The 19,840-nt window shown below is 40.1% G+C and overlaps 1 protein-coding gene across 25 annotated transcripts in view; it reads left to right on the top strand.

Annotated features, from left to right (window-relative positions):
- KALRN (kalirin RhoGEF kinase) overlaps positions 1–19,840 on the top strand; it is a 654,958-nt gene that overhangs the window by 404,078 nt on the left and 231,040 nt on the right. For all 25 annotated transcript variants that reach the window (XM_067034412.1, XM_067034411.1, XM_067034409.1 and 22 more), the window contains 3 exons: positions 2,278–2,344; positions 2,940–3,049; positions 17,695–17,764. In XM_067034412.1, coding sequence (XP_066890513.1) covers positions 2,278–2,344; positions 2,940–3,049; positions 17,695–17,764 — 247 coding nt within the window. The remainder of the gene's footprint in view (positions 1–2,277; positions 2,345–2,939; positions 3,050–17,694; positions 17,765–19,840) is intronic.

The following is a 19,840-nucleotide window of genomic DNA, read 5'->3' as shown; positions in this document are numbered from 1 at the left end:
CTCACAGTTCTGGAGGCTGGAAGTCTGAAATCAAGTTGTTGGCTGGGTTGATTCCTTCTGAGGGCTGGGAGGGAAGGCTCTGCTCCAGGCCTTTCTCCCTGCCTTACAGATGGCCATCTTCATGTTCACATGGTGTCCTCCCTGAATACAGGCCTGTGTCGACTTCCCCCCATTTTAAGGATACCAGTCATTTTGGAACGGGGGCCCACCCTACTCCAGTATGACCTCATCTTAAATCGCATCTGCAATGACTCTGTTTCTAAATAAGGTCACATTGTGAGGTACTGGGGGTTGGGACCCAACATATGCATTTTGGGGGAGACACAATTCAACCCATAACAGAGAGGGAAATGAGGAGACAACAAATGGCCGGATCTTCCTGCTGGGCTGTCTGTGAGACACCAAATAGCCAGAGGACAGTAAAGGGTGGGTGGAAAGTAAAACACAATGGGGTAGAGGGTACTGGAGCTAAATTATGAAGAAAAGCAGGAAAAACTGCAGGAAGCAGATGGAGAAAAAGGGAGAAGGTAGAGGCATGCCAGAGCCAAGGCGGTAAAATCAAAGACAACTTTTCAAAGCAAGTGGGATTACGTTCCTTGTGATCTTCCTTCTTTCTTTGTTTACCGAGCACTTACAGTGTACTAGGAACTTTGCTTATAGGATCTTGTTTAATCCTTGCAGCAGCCCCGTGTGATCAGCTGTTTTATAAGTAAGGAGTCTGGGGCTTAGAGAAGCAAGTCCTGCCTCTAGGAAATGACAGTCATAATTCAATTTCTGGTTGTCTGACTTCAAAGCTCATGGACTTTCCACTCTACCAATAGAGCAAGACTAGCAAGAGAGTGGCTCATTAACTCCTGCAAAAGGGAATTTTTTAAATCAATAATTTAATAGAAAGGCCACTGCTAGAACAAAGTTTTGCTTTAAGGAAAATCCCACCAAGATAAAGGTTCAGGAGAAGATGCTGCTCATTTTAATATTTCTTCTGAAATCTCCAACAGGGGACACTCGGGATAATCTTTCTCAAAATTTTTATGTGATGGAACACCTTGTAAATAGGTGTTCATTTCTCATTATGAAGTTCCATGAAAAAATGACATGGAAAATCTGAGATAAATATATAAAAATATATTTTGTGCTAAATTAGATATTATTGCATATCACAGGCCAGCTAGGAAGCACCATTTCTAAAACAAATTTGTCAAAGAAAGAAAGTGACGTAGGTACACTACAGTGAAGCCACGCATCGTGAGTTGAACGCCCGCATGGGTACATTGCGTTGTTTAGGGGTCCAAGGAGGAAGGAGCCTTCCCCTTGCGTATGTGTAGCACAGCTTCTCTTTTTGGGAGACTGAAGAGTAGTCACTTAATATCATTAGCTTGTGCTGTGCTTGGGATCACATGCTCAGCCTCTTGCACATCAGTTTGTGATGTAAAATAACCCCATTAGAAGCCAGAGGTCAGCACACTATGGCCTACAAGCCACATCTGGTCCACCACCTGTTTTATATAGTCTGTAAGCTAAAAATTATTTTTTGTATTTTTAAATGGTTGAAAACTATCAAAACAAGAAGAATATTCTGTGACGTGAAAATTAGGTGAAATTCTTTTCTGTTCATAAATAGTTTTATTGGAACACAGCCAGACTTACTTTTTTAACATATTGTCTGTGGCTTCTTTCACACACAACAGCAAAGCTGAGTGGTTGTGACAGACCGAATGGCCCACAAGTAGTTACTCTCGGGCTCTTTAGAGAAAAAGTTTGCTAACCCCCAGTCTTGGCGGTGGTGTCTTGGGCATCTGTTTCTGGCTTTTAATTAAACCTGGTTTAACCTGTGGGACTGTGAACTGTTTTGTTGTAAGTCAGCAATGCTACTCAGCAGGAATCATCATTCTGGGAGCTACAGTAAGAGAAACATAGGAAGCTGAGTTAGTGTCTAGTTGGTGAGAGTGAGTGTTAGTGGCACTACAAGCTTATGTACACACACACACACACAGATGTGCACCTGAGAGCACACGCATATCAGCAGAGAATCACAACATGGTAGAACTGGGGGGGGAAAGGGGAAGAGAGTATGGAACTAGCTGAGCACAAACATGCTGAAGGGACCCAGAGCAAATGATCAGAGTGAGAGAGACTCAAAGAAAGAGACGTATATTGGTAAAGTAGAAAAATAGGACATTCAAGAGTGTCATAAATGCTGGGGTGGGGGCAGTGAAGTTTGAAGGAAGGGAGGTATTACGTCTCTAACCAACTAAAAGCCCATTTGCTTCCTTCTAGATTCATTATGGCGGAACTGCTTCAGACAGAGAAGGCTTATGTGAGGGACTTACACGAGTGCTTAGAGGTAAGTCTTGCCGTCGTCAGTTCTCAGCTGTATTAGAAACCGACATCCTTGCCACATCAAGTCCTGGAGAGGAGCTCAGTGCTCTGTCTTCTCCCGGAGCTTGAAGAATAAAAAACCAACCAGAGGACATCTTTCTCCCAGAGTCAATAGTAATTGCATGGGAGTTTAAAGTGCTTTGGAAAGAAACTTTTCTCAGACTGGAACTAGGCCCAGCAAAAAAAAAAAAAAAAAAAGCATATAACACACTTGAATTGAAAATAAAATCTATGGCACAGTCAATGAACTTAAGTTGAGTCTAAAATTCTGCATCCTCCCCCCGACACACAGTCAAACTCAAACACATTTAATAAATAAGAAGTACTGTGGAGTTTGTGTTCTTGCTAAAGTCTGGGATGTGAATTTCCCTAGCAACAGTTCACAATAATGGAACATTCAGGTTTTCGTTCTTTCCATTCTGCTTATTTACCATCTCACTTTTTAGGCTCTACATGCATTCCCAGTCTGAGCCTTACCCCACAGGTTTGAAGCCCTGTTTGTTTTGTGTGTATTTCACGTGGCAGTGCTTGCCAGTGACGGAACTGTTGCTGTCTTACAGACCTACCTGTGGGAAATGACCAGTGGTGTGGAGGAGATCCCCCCTGGGATCCTTAATAAGGAGCATATCATCTTTGGCAACATCCAGGAGATCTACGATTTTCATAACAAGTAGGTTGGCGGAGGGTTTCAGTGGAGCACACTCAAGGCCATAAATACCCAACAGCAGGGCTTTCCCAACAAGTGGACCAAAGCTGATTGGGAAATCTTGCCCGGTAAAGTATTGCTCATTAAATTTTCTAAGTCAGTGGCCATCAGACTTCTTTCTCACTCACGCTTCTTTCTCTGCAATGGTCCAGAATTCCTAGTGGAGAGTGAAGTCAAGTTTTCAGCGGTGTCTCTCCCCAGTGTCCTGATGGACCTACCTGTCAACATCTTCAGACCCAATCAGAATGATAGCCAGGCCTTGAGGAAGTAAAAGTAGCTTCTGCTCATTAAAACTGTTGGGAATCCTGACATTAGAATTCATCTGAGGCTATAACCGTCCTTCTCTGTGGGCCTTAGGTTTCAAATTCCACTGAAGTTTTCTTTCAACCTAAATACTTCCTCCATCCTTAACTACCTCATCTTCCCCACCCTCAACCAAAACAACAGATAGATAGATAATCAAACTAACTATCTAATGGAACATATTTCTTGACAGCTTATAGGGGGGAACATCAATCAACCCTCTATGTTTTGTTGAAATCAGTAGAATCATAGAGCCTTAAAACCTCACAATTCATTTTTTCTAGCTCCCAACTTGATTTAAATATCTTTCCCATAGCATACTAAACATGTTCCATCATTAACAGAGGGTCAGCAAGAACATTGGTTGATAAGTTACATCACCAGCTTATGGAAATAATTCAGTTTCCAAAGTACAAATAGAGGAAACCTCAAGACATGAGAAATAATGTTGACATAAAGTCCTAGAGCTCTCTCAGGACCCTGTTGCAGAGAAGGGTTGAGGTAGAGATTCAGTGTTGTAGGATACAGTCCGGAGGAAGTCCTAGGGTCAGGCTAGTCAAGGCTTTGACTGAATTAAGCAGTCATGCTGAAGATGAAACTGCCAGCTCGGAGAGGTCCTGGGCAGGCAGTGGGCACTGGTGTAGCAGCCCCCCTGAGGCAAGATTCTAAAACAGCACCACGCCATCGAGCTCTGTGCAGTGATGGAAATGTTCCGTGTCTGTGCTGTCCAGTACAGTAGCCACGGGTCATGTGTGCCTAGTGAACACTTGAAATGTGACTATTGTTACTGAAAACTGCATTTTAAACTTTGTTTAATAAATATAGGTGGCAAGTGGCTACCATACTGCACAGCCCAGCTCTAGAAAATGAGACCTCAGTGTGGCACTTTGCTAAGAATGACTAAGAGGGAAGAGCTGGGCATAAAAGGATCCTGAGTTCTAAAAGGTCTAAAGAAGGGGTGGAGAGTCACTCCTCTCTTGTCCTCTCCTGTTGATTAATCCCCTGTAATGTCATCAAATGGCATTAGTTTAAGGAGAACATAAAATATGTAGCTCCCCTGTCAGATTATGAAAGCAGTAAGCTCTAGGGTGAAATTACCTTCTGACTTTCTGGAGTACTTGATAAAAGTTCCCAGTCTTTTTTTTTTAATCCAAATTTTAACACTCTCTATATGGTTTGTCTGGAAATCTCCAGACGTAGAAATATTCTCTCCTCATGTCTATTTAATAAGATCCCAATAAAACCATCTTGACCATTGCCCCCAAATTCCATCATCTGAACTCAGCTGAGTATTATCCCATCTCCCCAGGATATCTGGGAAGACATCGGCCTGGAAAGCAGTAAGTCATGTTACTTTTCTTTTCTGATTTATGATCTCTGGGATTTAATCAAAAGTCTCACTTTCCTCATATTCCTACCAAATTGACAAGGTATAGAAATCTAGAGATCAATACATGTACTTCCTGTGAGCCTTGTTTTTGCCAAATCAATGTATAAGGGGAAAGACTCTTCATTTCAAAATTGACCAATTCTAACAAAATATTTAGCATAACCACACCTTTTTCTGGTTTAGTGGTATCACTCCAATAAATCATGGCAAGCAGTTTGGTAGTCTTTTAAATAGCTAGCAATCTACCTACTAGTTACAAAATATAGTTCTAAGAAACCCATAAAATAAAAAAGTCAAGTTAAACCTTATGGAATGTTGCATTCTGTAGAGAGGAGTTAATTCAGTGTTCAAGAGCACAGCTACCCAGCAAATGTTACCTATGTATAACATTAGAGAAACAGGAAGAAAATAAAAACCAGCCTCTGAGCAACCCAAAGAGATAGCCTAAGGATAAAGTTTTTATCTTTCCATAGGAACTCCTTTCTATCCTCCCTGTAAGCCTCTTTACTTCTTGGTTAGATTGTTTCCAAGTCCATAGCAATTTAGAAGCAGCAAATAAGAATCAAGAACGAAAGAAAGAAAAACTGCCAAAAAAAAAAAAAAAGCCAAAGAACCCAAAAAATCATAGTGGTCAAGGGCTCTTCTGTGTTGGTGCACATGATCCTATGTCCCAATATAGAGCCCAACACAGCCATATATTAAAATATAGCGTACTAATATATTAGTAATAATCCTGAATCATTGATATATTCTGCATGCGAAAGCATGAAACTTGTAATGCATTTAGAAAGCTATCCACCAAAAAATATGTTTTAAATCATCCACAATTTAAGGGAACATGCAAGAAAATCAAGCTGTATGTTAATTCCCTACAGGGATCTGGAGAACTAAGGCTTTACTCTGTTCATAGTTTATGCTGTCTACTTGTGCCATACAGAGTTTGATTAATGTAGAAAGCGTAACACCTCTAAAATCTCTAATAAGTAAGAGATAAAATGGCAATTAATCCAACTTTGAAAATGCAGAAACTGTGAACTCCATAAGAGACCATGTCTTTCACTGCATAACCCCAATGCCTGGCACACAGTAAACTTTAAGTAAATATTTGTTGGATGGATGGGTTTAAAATAGAATTACAATTTTCAGACTTATGGCTAATGCCATTCAAGTCACAATTCAGTCTTTTGTTTATGCAAACCTCAAGACATAGAAAACCATGATTTTTCCCCATCACTATCAGAACCTTCTAGACAAGCAAAACATTTTCACTTCTAAATGAAGGAGTTTCCTGGGTACTTCTTAATGGGAAGACTAGACAGTGGTCCAAACACTTGTTTGCTCTTCAGGAATACTTTTCTGAAATGGTCACTTTTTAACTTGAAAATATCAAAAGGTTCTTTTTAACCCCAGTTGCTTGCATCTTTTCAAATTCATAATTAAGTGCTAACAGAGAAGCAGACTCTTCTGGTTTCTAGTGCATAGCTCAGGTTGTCTGCCTGTACTCCAGAGAGAGAGTGAAGGAAAGAGGAAGGAAGGGAGGAAGATTGGGAGACAGAGAGATTGAGGTTGACACTGCCTGCACAACCAAATTAGCTGAGTCACTAGGAAATTAGTACCTACACCAAGGGTGAATATGTTAAATATCTCAGCTAGTTAGTATTGATCCTTTTAAATGGTGTCACTTTGAAAAATGACAATCAAGAGTAGTTGTATGTATGTGATCTTTCTCTAGGACCTTTGTCTCTATAGGTGTTGAATGGAGAAATTCCCAAGTACCAGAATTTCTATAAAGAAGAACAATTCACTATGTAGAATTTAATACCTACAAGTAGTGATTTTAACACAAATTGGAGGTTTAAGTAGAATAATACTTAGGTTTTACCCTCCACTCTCCCTATTTTCATACTATATCTCTTTATTATAGGACTAAATGTAAAGATCATGAAACTTATCTACTCAAAAACTAGATCCATTTCTATTGCATTTTGCTAAGCATTCTGGGAGCGCTAGGATAAGGTAGCATGTGCCATAAATAGATCCCCCAAACGGTAATGATTTTGCTAATGCTGTCTCCCCACTTTGGCCTACAGCTCATGATGCGGGAAAATCATTTATTTTCAGTTTGCCTTGTATTAGATTCTCAGCTTTGATAAGGACAGCTGTTTGTTTAAAATGCTCATCACCTTTGGTTAAATCTGAACTTTACTTTTTCCTTTTCAGTTTTTGGAGACATGGCCATATGTGAGTCTGGGCAATAACATTTTTATAAAATCTCTGCTGTCAGGGATCAGAAGGTCTTCCTGACCATCAAGTACAACCATCTCCATTTACAGATAAGGACACTGAGACCCAGAGAGGGGCCAGTGACTTACCCAATATGTGACATCCCCTTGAAAGATTAGGTGTGATTCCAGGGGCTGGGTTTCCCACGTCAGTGCTCTCTCCCCATCCTCTACTCCATAGACCACCAGCTGGCACTGCCAAATCTGGTTTGTTTGATTCATATCTAACCAGCTTCCATGTACATCCTCAAATTTGAGGAACACTTCAACCCATTTCTTCCATAGGTGTGTCATCCAGGTCACACACCCTTACAATAATGACCTGAAATAAATCAGTTTTCAGCAAGGGTTGGAAAGACAAGTAGGGGACCAAAAACCAGGGCTGGATAACCCTTCTGCAAACTCCCTCCTCCAGGTCCGGCCAGAAGCTATTAGATTTGGACTTGGCCACCACCCACTGCCCTACCAGCATAGTGTTCCCTGTCCCGAGGCTGAGGGCCAGGGCCAGGGCTAAGAGGGACTGAGCTGGGACACTGGCCAGGCCCAGGGAAGCCTTCCAGGGCACCAGGTATCCGGGGTCAGTCGGGAGCAGAGGGTGGTGTGCAGCAGGGCAGGAGAAGACAAGGGGCGGGGGCGGAGGGGGGAATGATGGGAGATGCCACCGGCATGGTGAACCACCGAACCAGGCCCACACTTCCATGATCTCCCATGAGTTCCACCCTGGAGTCAGCCCCGCACTGGTTTGGAGATGGAGTTTGTACCCAGTGAGGAATCTAACCAAGGCTCTGCCCTCTGAGTTCTGGGAATCAGTGAGATACTGGTGATAAGGGTGGAGGTGAGCACAAGTGCAGATCAGAGGGGCAAAGAAAATAGTCTCTGTTGGAGTAACAGGAAGGCTTCCCAGAGGAGGGGCATTTGAGATGGAATTTAAATAGCCAGTGGGATTTGTACAGCCAGGCACGGCTCCCTTGATGGAGGAGCGTTTGAACACAGGCCCTTTCAGGGAGGAGAGTGGAGAGTGGTGAAGTCTAGGAGGAAGGCCAAGAGGCAATGGGAGGAGTTTGGGAGTGAGTCTGAATCCTGGGTCAAGGATGGGGGAGGTCTGACCGTCACACTCCTACTTAGACTGTGTCTTGTCACGTCTGTGTCTGTGAGATTGAGGCTCAGGAGGGGAGAGGTGGTGGGTGGAGATGCTATGAGTCAGAAATGGTGGTATAGGAGAGCACGAAGGAAGGCAGGAGAGACAGAGTGAGTGGGAAAGTGGGGTAAAATACCTGGATAGAGGAGAAGTGAGAACAGTGGATAACAAGGGGAAAGAAGAGATGGGGAGAAGGAGAGAGGAAGGAAGAGGGGAAAGGGGGGCACTACTAGGGGGAGATGGTAGATCACTAGAGAGGGAGAAAGGGGGAGGGTCGAGGGTGAGAGGGAGGGAGAGAGATGGATAAAGACCTCGACCTCCTTGCATCCTATTGCAGGCAGAAGCATCAGCAAAGTGCTTTTCAAATATTTTTGATCATCAACCAAAGAAAAATTATATATCATGTCCTGATATGCATGTGCTTATACATTATATATAAGAGGAAAATTAAGTCCTCCAAAATAACACCCTCACTATGTGGATGCACTCTGATATTTTGGATTAGGTTCCATTCTCCGTCCTTTTAAATGCTGGTTTCCACCCACTAAACTGATTTTATAACCCCTTGAAACACAGAGGGTCGATCTGTAGCTACAAGATGAGGAGCGGGCTCCACCAAGTGGTGAGAAAAGGGATATGCAGGTCACAGCCCCTTCTGGAGGCCGCATTGCCAGGCTGCAGCTGCCTTCTCCTCCGCTGCCTCTCCTACTCGTTCCCCCCCACACACCCCTTGCTTCAAAATATGTGTATTCTGTGCTTTCTATGCTTTTTTCACATTCCAAGAAAATCTCGTTCTATCCTACTCCCTTGTTTTATAGAAACTGGAGCTTAAAGTTCGTGACCTGCACAAACCAATTAGTAACACAGCCAAAGAATCCAAGTCGTCATAACTCCCTATTAAGTCACACTGTCATTTTCTTAATATTCAAATGCCAAGCGAAGAGGAAGGGGAAGACTTGTGATTTTTCTTGGGCCCTAAACCCATACTCTAAGGGATAACCGAGGCCTTACCCATCAGAAGGGCCCTAAAAAAAATTTAGCTGTGATTTTGTTGCTATTGTTTTTCAGTAAGCCGTCGACATGGGTGCTGGTTATAGATATTGGAGAGTACCCAAAGCAAGACAAAGTCTAAACATTCATTTGGGGGAGTTCAAGTCATGTTCATTTCACTTGTACACCCTAACTGCTTAGCATCCTTGCCTAGTTGGTAAACAGGCTATCAATGGCTGTGAATAACATTAAATGTGAGATTGTTTATATTTTACTTTGACATTAAACTTATATTTATGCAATACTTTTTGATTCATCTGATCACACAAGTTAAACAAACTTAGGAAATATTAGCGAAACATATTCAACACGTAGCAGTGCAGGGAGGGAAACTGTGGCTTGAGGTTGGGGGTGAGGGTGGGGCATATGCTGAGTAAGAGTCCAGCCCTGCACACTTCGCCCCTTCACCTCTAACCTAAGCTGAAGTTTCTGCTGTGAAATAAAGGGACAGAGCCCGCTGATTGTCATGGCTCAGTCCAGGTGATCAAACTGTGCTGATTAAACACTTTTGTGAACAATCTGGTACCTTCCCTGGAGTGTGCACAACTCTCCACTAGTTTAACAGCTGCTCAGTATGCTATAACCAGCTGTCCTGGCCTGCAGTCCAGAGCCTCTTCCAAGATGGGCTCTGAATCTGTCTGGTCACTAATGGATCCCTTAGAAACGATCTCTAGCTCCACTTGTATGGAAGCATTGATAAGGGGCAGTGTCCTGGACTGCCTGCAAAGATGAGCCTGATGCCTTTCTCCCTGGCTGCCTCCAGCTTTATTTGTTTGTCTCCTCCTCATTGTTGTTCTCCCCGCTGCCCCGTTACCACAGCACCGCCCCCCCTTCATTCCCCTTCTCCCAACAAGTGTGCATGCACATGCATGAGAGCACGCATACACAAGGTCATCACATATGCTCCCCTTTAAATGCAAGCTGCACCCTTGACGTAGAGGTCCTCTGTGAAGGACATACTTCTCCAGAAGCAGTAAGAATATAGGCCATACTTTTACATGGCCTATATTCTTACTGCTTCTGGAGAAGTATGTCCTTCACAGAGGACCTCTACGTCAAGGGTGCAGCTTGCATTGAAATGGAAATAAAAGCAAAAATAAACAAATGGGACCTAATGAAACTTAAAAGCTTTTGCACAGCAAAGGATACCATAAACAAGACCAAAAGACAACCCTCAGAATGGGAGAAAATAGTTGCAAAGGAAGCAACTGACAAAGGATTAATCTCCAAAATTTATAAGCAACTCATGCAGCTCAATAACAAAAAAACAACCCAATCCAAAAATGGGCAGAAGACCTAAATAGACATTTCTCCAAAGAAGATATACAGATTGCCAACAAACACATGAAAGAATGCTCAACATCATTAATCATTAGAGAAATGCAAATCAAAACTACAATGAGGTATCATCTCACACCAGTCAGAATGGCCATCATCAAAAAATCTACAAACAATAAATGCTGGAGAGGGTGTGGAGAAAAGGGAACCCTCTTGCACTGTTGGTGGGAATGTAAATTGATACAGCCATTATGGAGAACACTATGGAGGTTCCTTAAAAAACTACAAATAGAACTACCATTTAACCCAGCAATCCCACTACTGGGCATATATCCTGAGGAAAACCATAATTCAAAGAGTCATGTACCAAAATGTTCATTGCAGCTCTATTTACAATCGCCAGGACATGGAAGCAACCTAAGTGTCCATCAACAGATGAATGGATAAAGAAGATGTGGCACATATATACAATAGAATATTACTCAGCCATAAAAAGAAACGAAATTGAGTTATTTGTAGTGAGGTGGATGGACCTGGAGTCCGTCATACGGAGGGAAGTAAGTCAGAAGGAGAAAAACAAATACCGTATGCTAACACATATATATGGAATCTAAGAAAAAAATGTCATGAAGAGACTAGGGGTAGGACGAGAATAAAACACAGACCTACTAGAGCATGGACTTGAGGATATGGGGAGGGGCCAGGGTAAGCTGTGACGAAGTGAGAGAGTGGCGTGGACATATGTACACTACCAAACGTAGGGTGGATAGCTAGTGGGAAGCAGCCACATAGCACAGGGAGATCAGCTCGGTTCTTTGTGACCACCTAGAGGGGTGGGAGGGAGGGTGACGTGAGAGGGAAGAGATATGGGAACATATGTATATGTATAACTGATTCACTTTGTTGTAAAGCAGAAACTAACACACCATTGTAAAGCAATTATACTCTAATAAAGATGTTAAAAAAAAAGAATATAGGCCAAATTTACCTTTGGCGAGAATAACAAAATCAGAATGACTCAGGGTGCCTTTGGAATGGTGCTGTTTCCATAGTACTTAATGACAAAGCTCACAAAGCTTTTCTATCAATGAATGCTAGAGGTTTCATTTCCCAGGTTCCTGTCCAAAGTTAGAGGGAAGCATTTTCCTCATAAAGTAACTGCATAATATATTGTACCGTAATATTTTAATAGAGTAGTGACGTTGCTTAGATCTTGACATTTTTAAATTTGAAGTGTAGTTTCTGTACATTATTATATAAGTTACAGGTGTACAGTATAGTGATTCACAATTTTAAAGGTTATAGTTATTATAAAATATTGGCTATATCCCCCATGTTGTACAGTACATTCTTGTAGCTTATTTTATACCTAATAGTTTATATCTCTTAATCCCCTACCCCATATTACCCCTCCCCCCTCACCACTGGTAACCACTAGTTCATTCTCTTTATCTGTGAGTCTGCTTCTTTTTTGTTATATTCACTAGTTTGTTGTATTTTTTAAATTCCACATATAAGTGATATCATACAGTATTTGAATCTTGACATTTCTTTAAAAGTTTTATTCATTTCTGAAAGAACCCCAGACGTTCACACAAACTCTTATTAAACTCCTTGCTTTGCTCATTCTCCCATGATTTATTACATATAATTATTGAAATGGTGAGGACCAAGATGTTTCTATAGAACAGCTGAGGAGGAATATCCCATCATTTGTGAAGAGTGTTGTGGCCTCTTGTGCTTTAATTTAAACTCATCACATCTATTTGAAGTAGGTAGAATAATACTGATCAGACGTACATAACCTATCATCTTCATAAGCTTCAAATTAAAACACAAGATAGAGTTTAATACTGCCACTTACATTCAACAATTACATTGAGGTGGTAGTGCATATCTTACTCAGAGTTATGAATTGATATGCCCAGCACAAAATAAATAGCTTTTAAAATTCTTAGCTTTTTTATTTAAAAATTAAAGCATATAGAGTTGATGTAGGATCTAACAACTGGAAGCACACTGGAATAGGGCACTTGCCTTCAAAAGCTGACCTATGGACTGGATGCATTAGAATTACCCAGGGAGCTTTGCTAAACAGTACAGATCCTAACCCAGAGGGCAGTGCACAGCCAGGTGTGATGACCACTAACTAAGGTTTTCCAAGAGTGCTCCTTAAGACAAAGTCCCCCCAGAAAAGTTCCACTCGCAAAGAAGTTTGGGAAGCACTGCACACTCTATCAGATACTTCAGAGATTTATAATGTGCCTCATCATATTATAGGATTTTGGAAGTCCTGCCGTAAACAAACTAGTTTAGCCCAGCATTTCCCAAACTTACATGATCTGTGACCTTGAAATCCAATCTTTGCATAATACCCAATCAAGATTTTCCCAGGATATGGTTTAGGAGAAGGTAATCTACTATAGATTTTCCAACAGGGTTATGGTGGGGAGAGCTCTCTCGGGATAAGTCTACAGAAGTGGAGCTTATTAAGATTGGGAAGCACTGATCCTGAAGAACTAATGTTTATTTAGTGCCTGCTATATGCCAGGCAGTGGTTTGGATTCTTTACCTACGTGGATTTATTAAATCCTCACAACATCCCCACGAGGTTATTTAAAGTTGAGAAAAATGAGACTTCGGAAGACCCCCTCACAACTGTGAGTAGGTGTGAACTCTGGCTCTTTGACTTGAGCTTGGCTGTGGGAGGGAAGGAAAGTGAGGCCTCAGGTCAGTAGAAAGGTGAGCTAGCAGTGGCAGCTGCCGTTAAAACCTGCTTTTTCCGAAAAGGCATTAATTGTAGCAATGATAGTCTATGTACTTAACTCATTTTAAAGTGCTTTACTTCTTGAGAATTTTCAAGCAGAGCATCCTCCCATAGGTTTTTGATACCTGCTGTCACCAAAAGTCAGGGTTTTGCTCTATTTAAATTACCAGGATTTTAAATAAAATTCTAGCACCATCTTCAGCATCTAGATCAATTATCAACTCTGTGGGTATAATTACCACTGTGCGCTTAAAATTAACCTTAAGTGACCAGGCCACTGACCTTGGGTCATAAGTCAAGGAAGGAGGGACACTCTCCCTGAGTCGTCACAGAGCCCTTGCAACTTCTAAAGCAAGAATACAATTTTATATCTTATGTGGAATGTCATGATCCAGGCTGTTGTATCATTTATTTGATTGCCTTTAAAGGAGAAGGGCCTATATACCATGGGGGTGAGAGGGAGGGGATTGGAGTGAGATCCCGAGAGTGAGGAAGTGGAGGTTTCCTACAGACAAGAGCATTTATTGTAGGTGCCTGAGGCTCCAAATTCGCCTCTTTCTCTCTTCTTCCAAGTATTCTTTCCTCCTAGTCCTGCTTTCTTTAAAGCAGTTCATTTCCTTTCACCAGTCCTTGTCCTAGAATAGCTCATCAGAGTTTCTTCCCCCCACTTGTCAAGACATTCCAGCGCCCCCCCGCACCACCCCGGCCCTGTCCAGCCCATATGAGAAATGACTGTCTAAAGAATATCTCAGCACCTGAAAGAACTACCTCTGAAGATTTTGTACATTTTATTATTTAGTGTTCTCATGGAAAAGAGTCACATAATAAATGTCTTTTAGAATTTAGTTCCAGAAATAAAAATTATATTAAAAATAGATTAATATTTTAACATATTATGTTATATATAGTAATGAGCCAGATTGCTTCTCTTTGCTACAAAAAGAGATGTTTTCTTTTTGGCCTTGAAAAAAATTTGATCCTCACTTACAGCATTATATAATTTTCTCCTATTTCTAATTTAGAAGTCATATTAAATACATGTGTGTCACCTGCAGTTCTTCTAAAAATAGCAATAAGTATGATACTTATTGATTTTTGAGCACTGCATATTTGCATTTTGTAAGCCCAAATTGCATTATAATCACTGCTGTTCCATGATTCAGATCAGGATACTCCAAAATTCAGGAGAAAAATGATTATCATCAAATGGGTATTGCTAGGAGTCTTCAAAATATTTTAAGTGACTTTTTCTTATTACTGAAGTAATACCCATTTGTTGTAGAAAATTTAAATGGCAGGTGGACAAAAAATATCATCTATGATCCTATTAATCATTAGCATTTGGGCCTTCCAAATATGACTTGCCAAACATTTTTTAATTGCACATATATATTTCTTTAAACCAAAACCAACATCTTTCTATGTCATTGAAGGGAGAACACAAATAACATATATATAGAATCCATAACCAATTGTAATTATAATTGTAAGATGCTGCCAGAATTCTTGGACAAGAGGACTCAAGCAGTGTAAGTCAAATCGATAAAATTTATTTGTTCCAATGGTAGAGGTAGGCAGTGGAATCATTCAGACCTACTTTATATCTTTTAATTTAATTTTTGAATTAATTTTTAAAATCAAAATTAAATAGAAAAGTATAGATCGAGAAGACCCACCCACGACTCTCTTCATTGACCCTGTTCCTTCACCTGGTTTTCTATGGTAATGACTTTTTAAAAATATATTTGTGTTGTTTCCAACCGACTTTTATTTCAGACAGTACTGTGGTGAATGCTAATCTTTGTATGTCATTTCACATGTGTGAAAGTCTGCTCTTTTTTTTATTGAGGTATGGTTGATGTATACTATATAACTTTCAGGTGTACAACATAGTGATTCACAATCTTTAAAGGTTATACTCCATTTATAGTTATTATAAAATATTGGCTATATTCCCCATGTTGTACAGTATATCCTTGTAGCTTTTTTTTTTATATAGTAGTTTGTACCTCTTAATCCCCTTTCCCTATCATGCTGCTCCCCACTTTCCTCTGCCCACTGGTAACCACTAGCTTGTTCCCTATATCTGTGAGTCTGTTTCTTTTTTGTTATATTCATTAGTTTGTGGAGTTTTTTAGACTCCACATATAAGTGATATCATACAGTATTTGTCTTTCTCTGTCTGACTTACTTCACTTAGCATAAGGCCCTCCTACTCAATCCATGTTGTTGCAAATGGCAAAATTTCATTCTTTTTATGGCTGAGTAATATTCCATTGTATATATACCACATCTTCTTTATCCATTCATCTCTTGGACACTTAGGGTGCTTCCATATCTTGGCAATTGTACATAATGCTGCTATGAACATTGGGGTGCATGTGTCTTTTCAAATTAGAGTTTTCATTTTTTTCAGATATATACTCAGGAGTAGAATTGCTGGGTCATATGGTAGCTCTGTTTTTAGTTTTTGGAGAATGCTCCATGCTCTTTTCCGCCGTGGCTGCACCAATTTACATTCCCACCAACAGTGTAGGAGGGTTCCCTTTTCTCCTCACCCTCTCCAGCATTTGTTATTTGTGTTCTTCTTGGTGATAGTCATTCTGACTGGTGTGAGCTGATACTTCACCGTGGTTTTAATTTGCATTTCTCCCATGATTGATGATGTTGGGCATCTTTTCATGTGCCTGTTGGCCATCTGTATGTCTTCTTGGGAAAAACATCCATTCAGGTCTTCTGCCCATTTTTAAATCATGTTGTTTGTTTTTTTGATGTTGAGTTGTATGAGCTATTTATATATGTTGGATATTAATCTGTATTGGTTATATCATTTGCAAATATTTTCTCTCATTCAGTAGGTTGTCTTTTCATTTTAGGTAATGACTTTCTTTTTAACCACTTTATTGAAGTACGGTTGATGTAAAAAGCTTTACGTATTTAATATCACAACCTGATGCGTTTGGGGATAACTCTACACCCATGAAACCATCACCACCATCAAGGCCATAGACATATTTATCACCTCCCAAAGTTTTCTCCCCTATTATTATTATATAAAAACACTTAACGTAAGATCTACCCTCTTTGCAACTTTTAAGTATACAATACATTATTGTTAGCTATAAGTATTATGCTATATAATAGATCTCCAGAACTTATATTTCATGACTGAAATTGTACACTTTGACCATTCGTTTCTTGGGTTGGAAATAAGAGTATATATTACTTACTTAGACAAAAGGCAGAATATTAGATACATTCTTCCACACCTTGCTTTTTTTACTTAACAGTCCGCCCTGGAGATCTTCCATGTGAAAACCTAAGAAGCTTTGCCATTTTTTATACCTATATAGTATATGGTTCTGTGGATGTACTGTAGTTTACTTTGTCATCTATAGACCATCTTTTGCTGTTATGGATAGTGCCACAGTGAATATGCATGTATATACTTCATGTTACTCACGTGTGACTACAACTATAGGACATTTTCCAAAATTAAAATTGCAGAGGCAAAGATAAGTACATTTTTTATTTTGATGATGTTATCAAATTGACCTGTGCAAAGATTATACCATCTTCCATCTCCATCAGAATGTTTCCCCACAACCTCATATTATTTTTTATTTGAAAAACTTTGTGTGATTTTTAAAAAGCAAATTCCATTCCAATGATTCTGGCTTATTTGAGCTTATATTCTCTGAGCTCAAACCAATTGTTTAATATATTAATGCGAAGTTGGTATAGTCAACTCTTTATTATTTATTAAGATAGAAGGGAGCCATGGCTCAGATATCCACAATGGCAGATAATTCAGTAGTAATTCAGTTCAGCTTTGAAATGTATTACAACTTTTTCCCCATTAAATTTTCTTTCCTAACAATGTCAGCATTAGGAAACGTTAACTCAGTTTTTTAGCACAAACTGGGTACTGATGGAAGAAGAAAGTGAAAAATTGGAAAGAAGTCAGTGTAGGATTCAGAATTTTTCCACCTATCTCTGGGATCATAGATGATATTTATTTTGTTCTTTTGATACCTGTATCTGTATATTTTTAAATGTTACAACGTGCTCAGATTACTTGTGTAAAAAAATAGTCATAGTTACTGTTAAAATGAAATGCCCAACACAAGTATAATATTTCATTATTTTCAGCCTGAGAAGTGTAAACCCTTAAGGGAAACAATATTAAGTAGCACTAGTTAATCAATTAATACAAATTTTAATGAAATTAGTTCCAACATATTTAAAATCACTTGTTACCACGTGTTGCTTAGAGAGTGGAGAAGCCACGTGTAAATAATGGAGAGTTTACGAGGTTGGGATGACCTCAGTATAAGCCTCTGGCGGAGACGGGGTCAGCAGTACAGAGATGTCTGATTTGGCCTTTCTCTCCCCTTGCAGCATCTTCCTCAAAGAGCTGGAGAAGTATGAGCAACTGCCTGAGGATGTGGGACACTGCTTTGTTACCTGGGTAACCGACCTGAGCTTCTTCTCCTCCCACTGTCACATGCTTTCCAGGAATGCAGGTGCTACCAGATGACATCACTGTTCAGTGCCTGAGCTGATTGGTGTCACTGAAATTCTAACACAGGACCAGGGGCTATAGAGAGGGACCATGAGTAGATCTGAAAGAAGCAGTCTCTCCCTGAGGAGCAGAGCCCTCATTGGGAAAGGTCTTTAGATGGTGTGTCCAAGCTCCACCTTAAGTTCTCTAAACACTTTCTAAAATTGTGATGTCAGGAGACTGGAACAAGACCACCACCCTTGGTAGAAGAACTACTCCAGCTCCATCCATGAGTTGTTTTGTTTCTAACAGGATAAGGATTAAGGAATTAGAACTTTAGAAATCCACCAAACCATTGTTTACATTTTCTTCCTTGCTAGAGAACAGACTCCTTGGGTATCCATCCCAATTCTGACCTACAGGATGCATATCTAGTCATTCTCTTTCTTGGCCAAGTAAATGGGCTGAATGTACTAGGTTCTACTTACACAAACAGAAACATTAGTCTCTGTTAGCATCTCTGTGCCACATTATCCTGAGTTCAGGTTCATGGTATGGGTGCCAACATCTTGAGGGAAGTCCACCTAGTACAATAAGTGCACTAAACATGGAAATCCTTCCCCAGGGCCAGGAGCTCTAATATTCAACAGTTAGCTAATTATAACTTCCACTCAAAATGGGCTAATTACTTTTCCAAATGTTTTCACTCTTCAGAGAGTTTGTGCTCTTAACAGCCCTATGGAATAGGCAGGGCTATGGTTATGTTTTATATTCTATATATGGAAACATTTCAGAGGAGCTAAGACGTTGGTTAGCCCATTGACATGTAATTAATATCACAGCTCATCCCACAACTCAAGACCTGAGTTACTTCCATTTTCTGAAACTATAACATTTGCTTCCTGGCACACTCTCATTTTTTAAGGAAGTCTCAGACTGCCATCTTATTTTGTGCTAATAAATTTTTCACCTCTAAATACGTGAGCCCATGCACAGTTCACATTAGCACTGATAAATAATTTTTGATCCCTTGCATGGCCAGTGTAGAGAAAAAATGAGATTGACCATTAAGTGAAGGTTTTTGGGTTTTTTTTTTTTTTTGGTATCTTTTTTCATACATTTTGTAGATTTGCCTTAGCATCAACCATAAGTATGGTTTATCAACATGTCTTAGAGATGATGAATGCCTCCCAGGTAGTATATAAACCCTAAAATTGGTTTCAGAAAACCTTTCATGATTGTGTAAAATATGCACATTTTGCCAAGAATTATCCCAAAGTGACTTTCTTAAGTCTTATAATCTTAATTTATGAGTGTAGTGCAGGAGTAAAGGGTAGAAAGAGTTGTTTGCAATGTATCGAACAGCAACAGTTGTTACCAAGAAGCCTGAAGGCAGCTGGCCTGGGCTCCACCACTTTGTAACTATGAGAATTTAAAGTTACTTAACCAACCTTATGCCACCATTTTCACATTTGTAAAATGGGGATGATAATAATAGAACTCACCACATAGGGTTCTCATAAGGATCAAATGAGTTAATATATATAAAGAACTTGGGAAAGTGGTGACATAAATGAAACCTGCTATAATTAAAACATAGCTAGGCTGCTTTCTTAGAAGAGGGCATCCAGGCACAAGGATGGGGAGCATTTCACAAATGGGAAAAGTGCTTGGTGGCCAGAGTACACACACCCTTTCCAGTGGAAAGGCTGTGAAACACTGACCCAGAGGATCCCAAAGACATAAGAAATGAATTTTCACCAAACCATAAAATTCTTGACTTGAAGTAGTAATCCGGTTAGGACTCATTGTTCAGACCCTGCCCCAGAGGGTCACCCTGCTTTCCTTTCCCCCATCATTGCTTCTGGGAAGTGGGGGATGGTAGCATAGTCTTTTAACATGCCCTACAAACTGCCCCCAGTGGAGACATTTGGAGTTCTAGCAGATCTCCCTCTGAGATCGCACTTCGTTTTCATTCTTTGACTTTTGTTTTCAGAGCAAATGCTGTCATTTTTCAAGATGGGAAGCACAATTGTAGGTAAT

Source organism: Kogia breviceps, chromosome 5, assembly GCF_026419965.1.
Source record: "Kogia breviceps isolate mKogBre1 chromosome 5, mKogBre1 haplotype 1, whole genome shotgun sequence".
NCBI classification, from domain to species: Eukaryota; Metazoa; Chordata; class Mammalia; order Artiodactyla; family Physeteridae; genus Kogia; species Kogia breviceps.
This window is presented reverse-complemented; position numbering and strand designations above follow the sequence as displayed.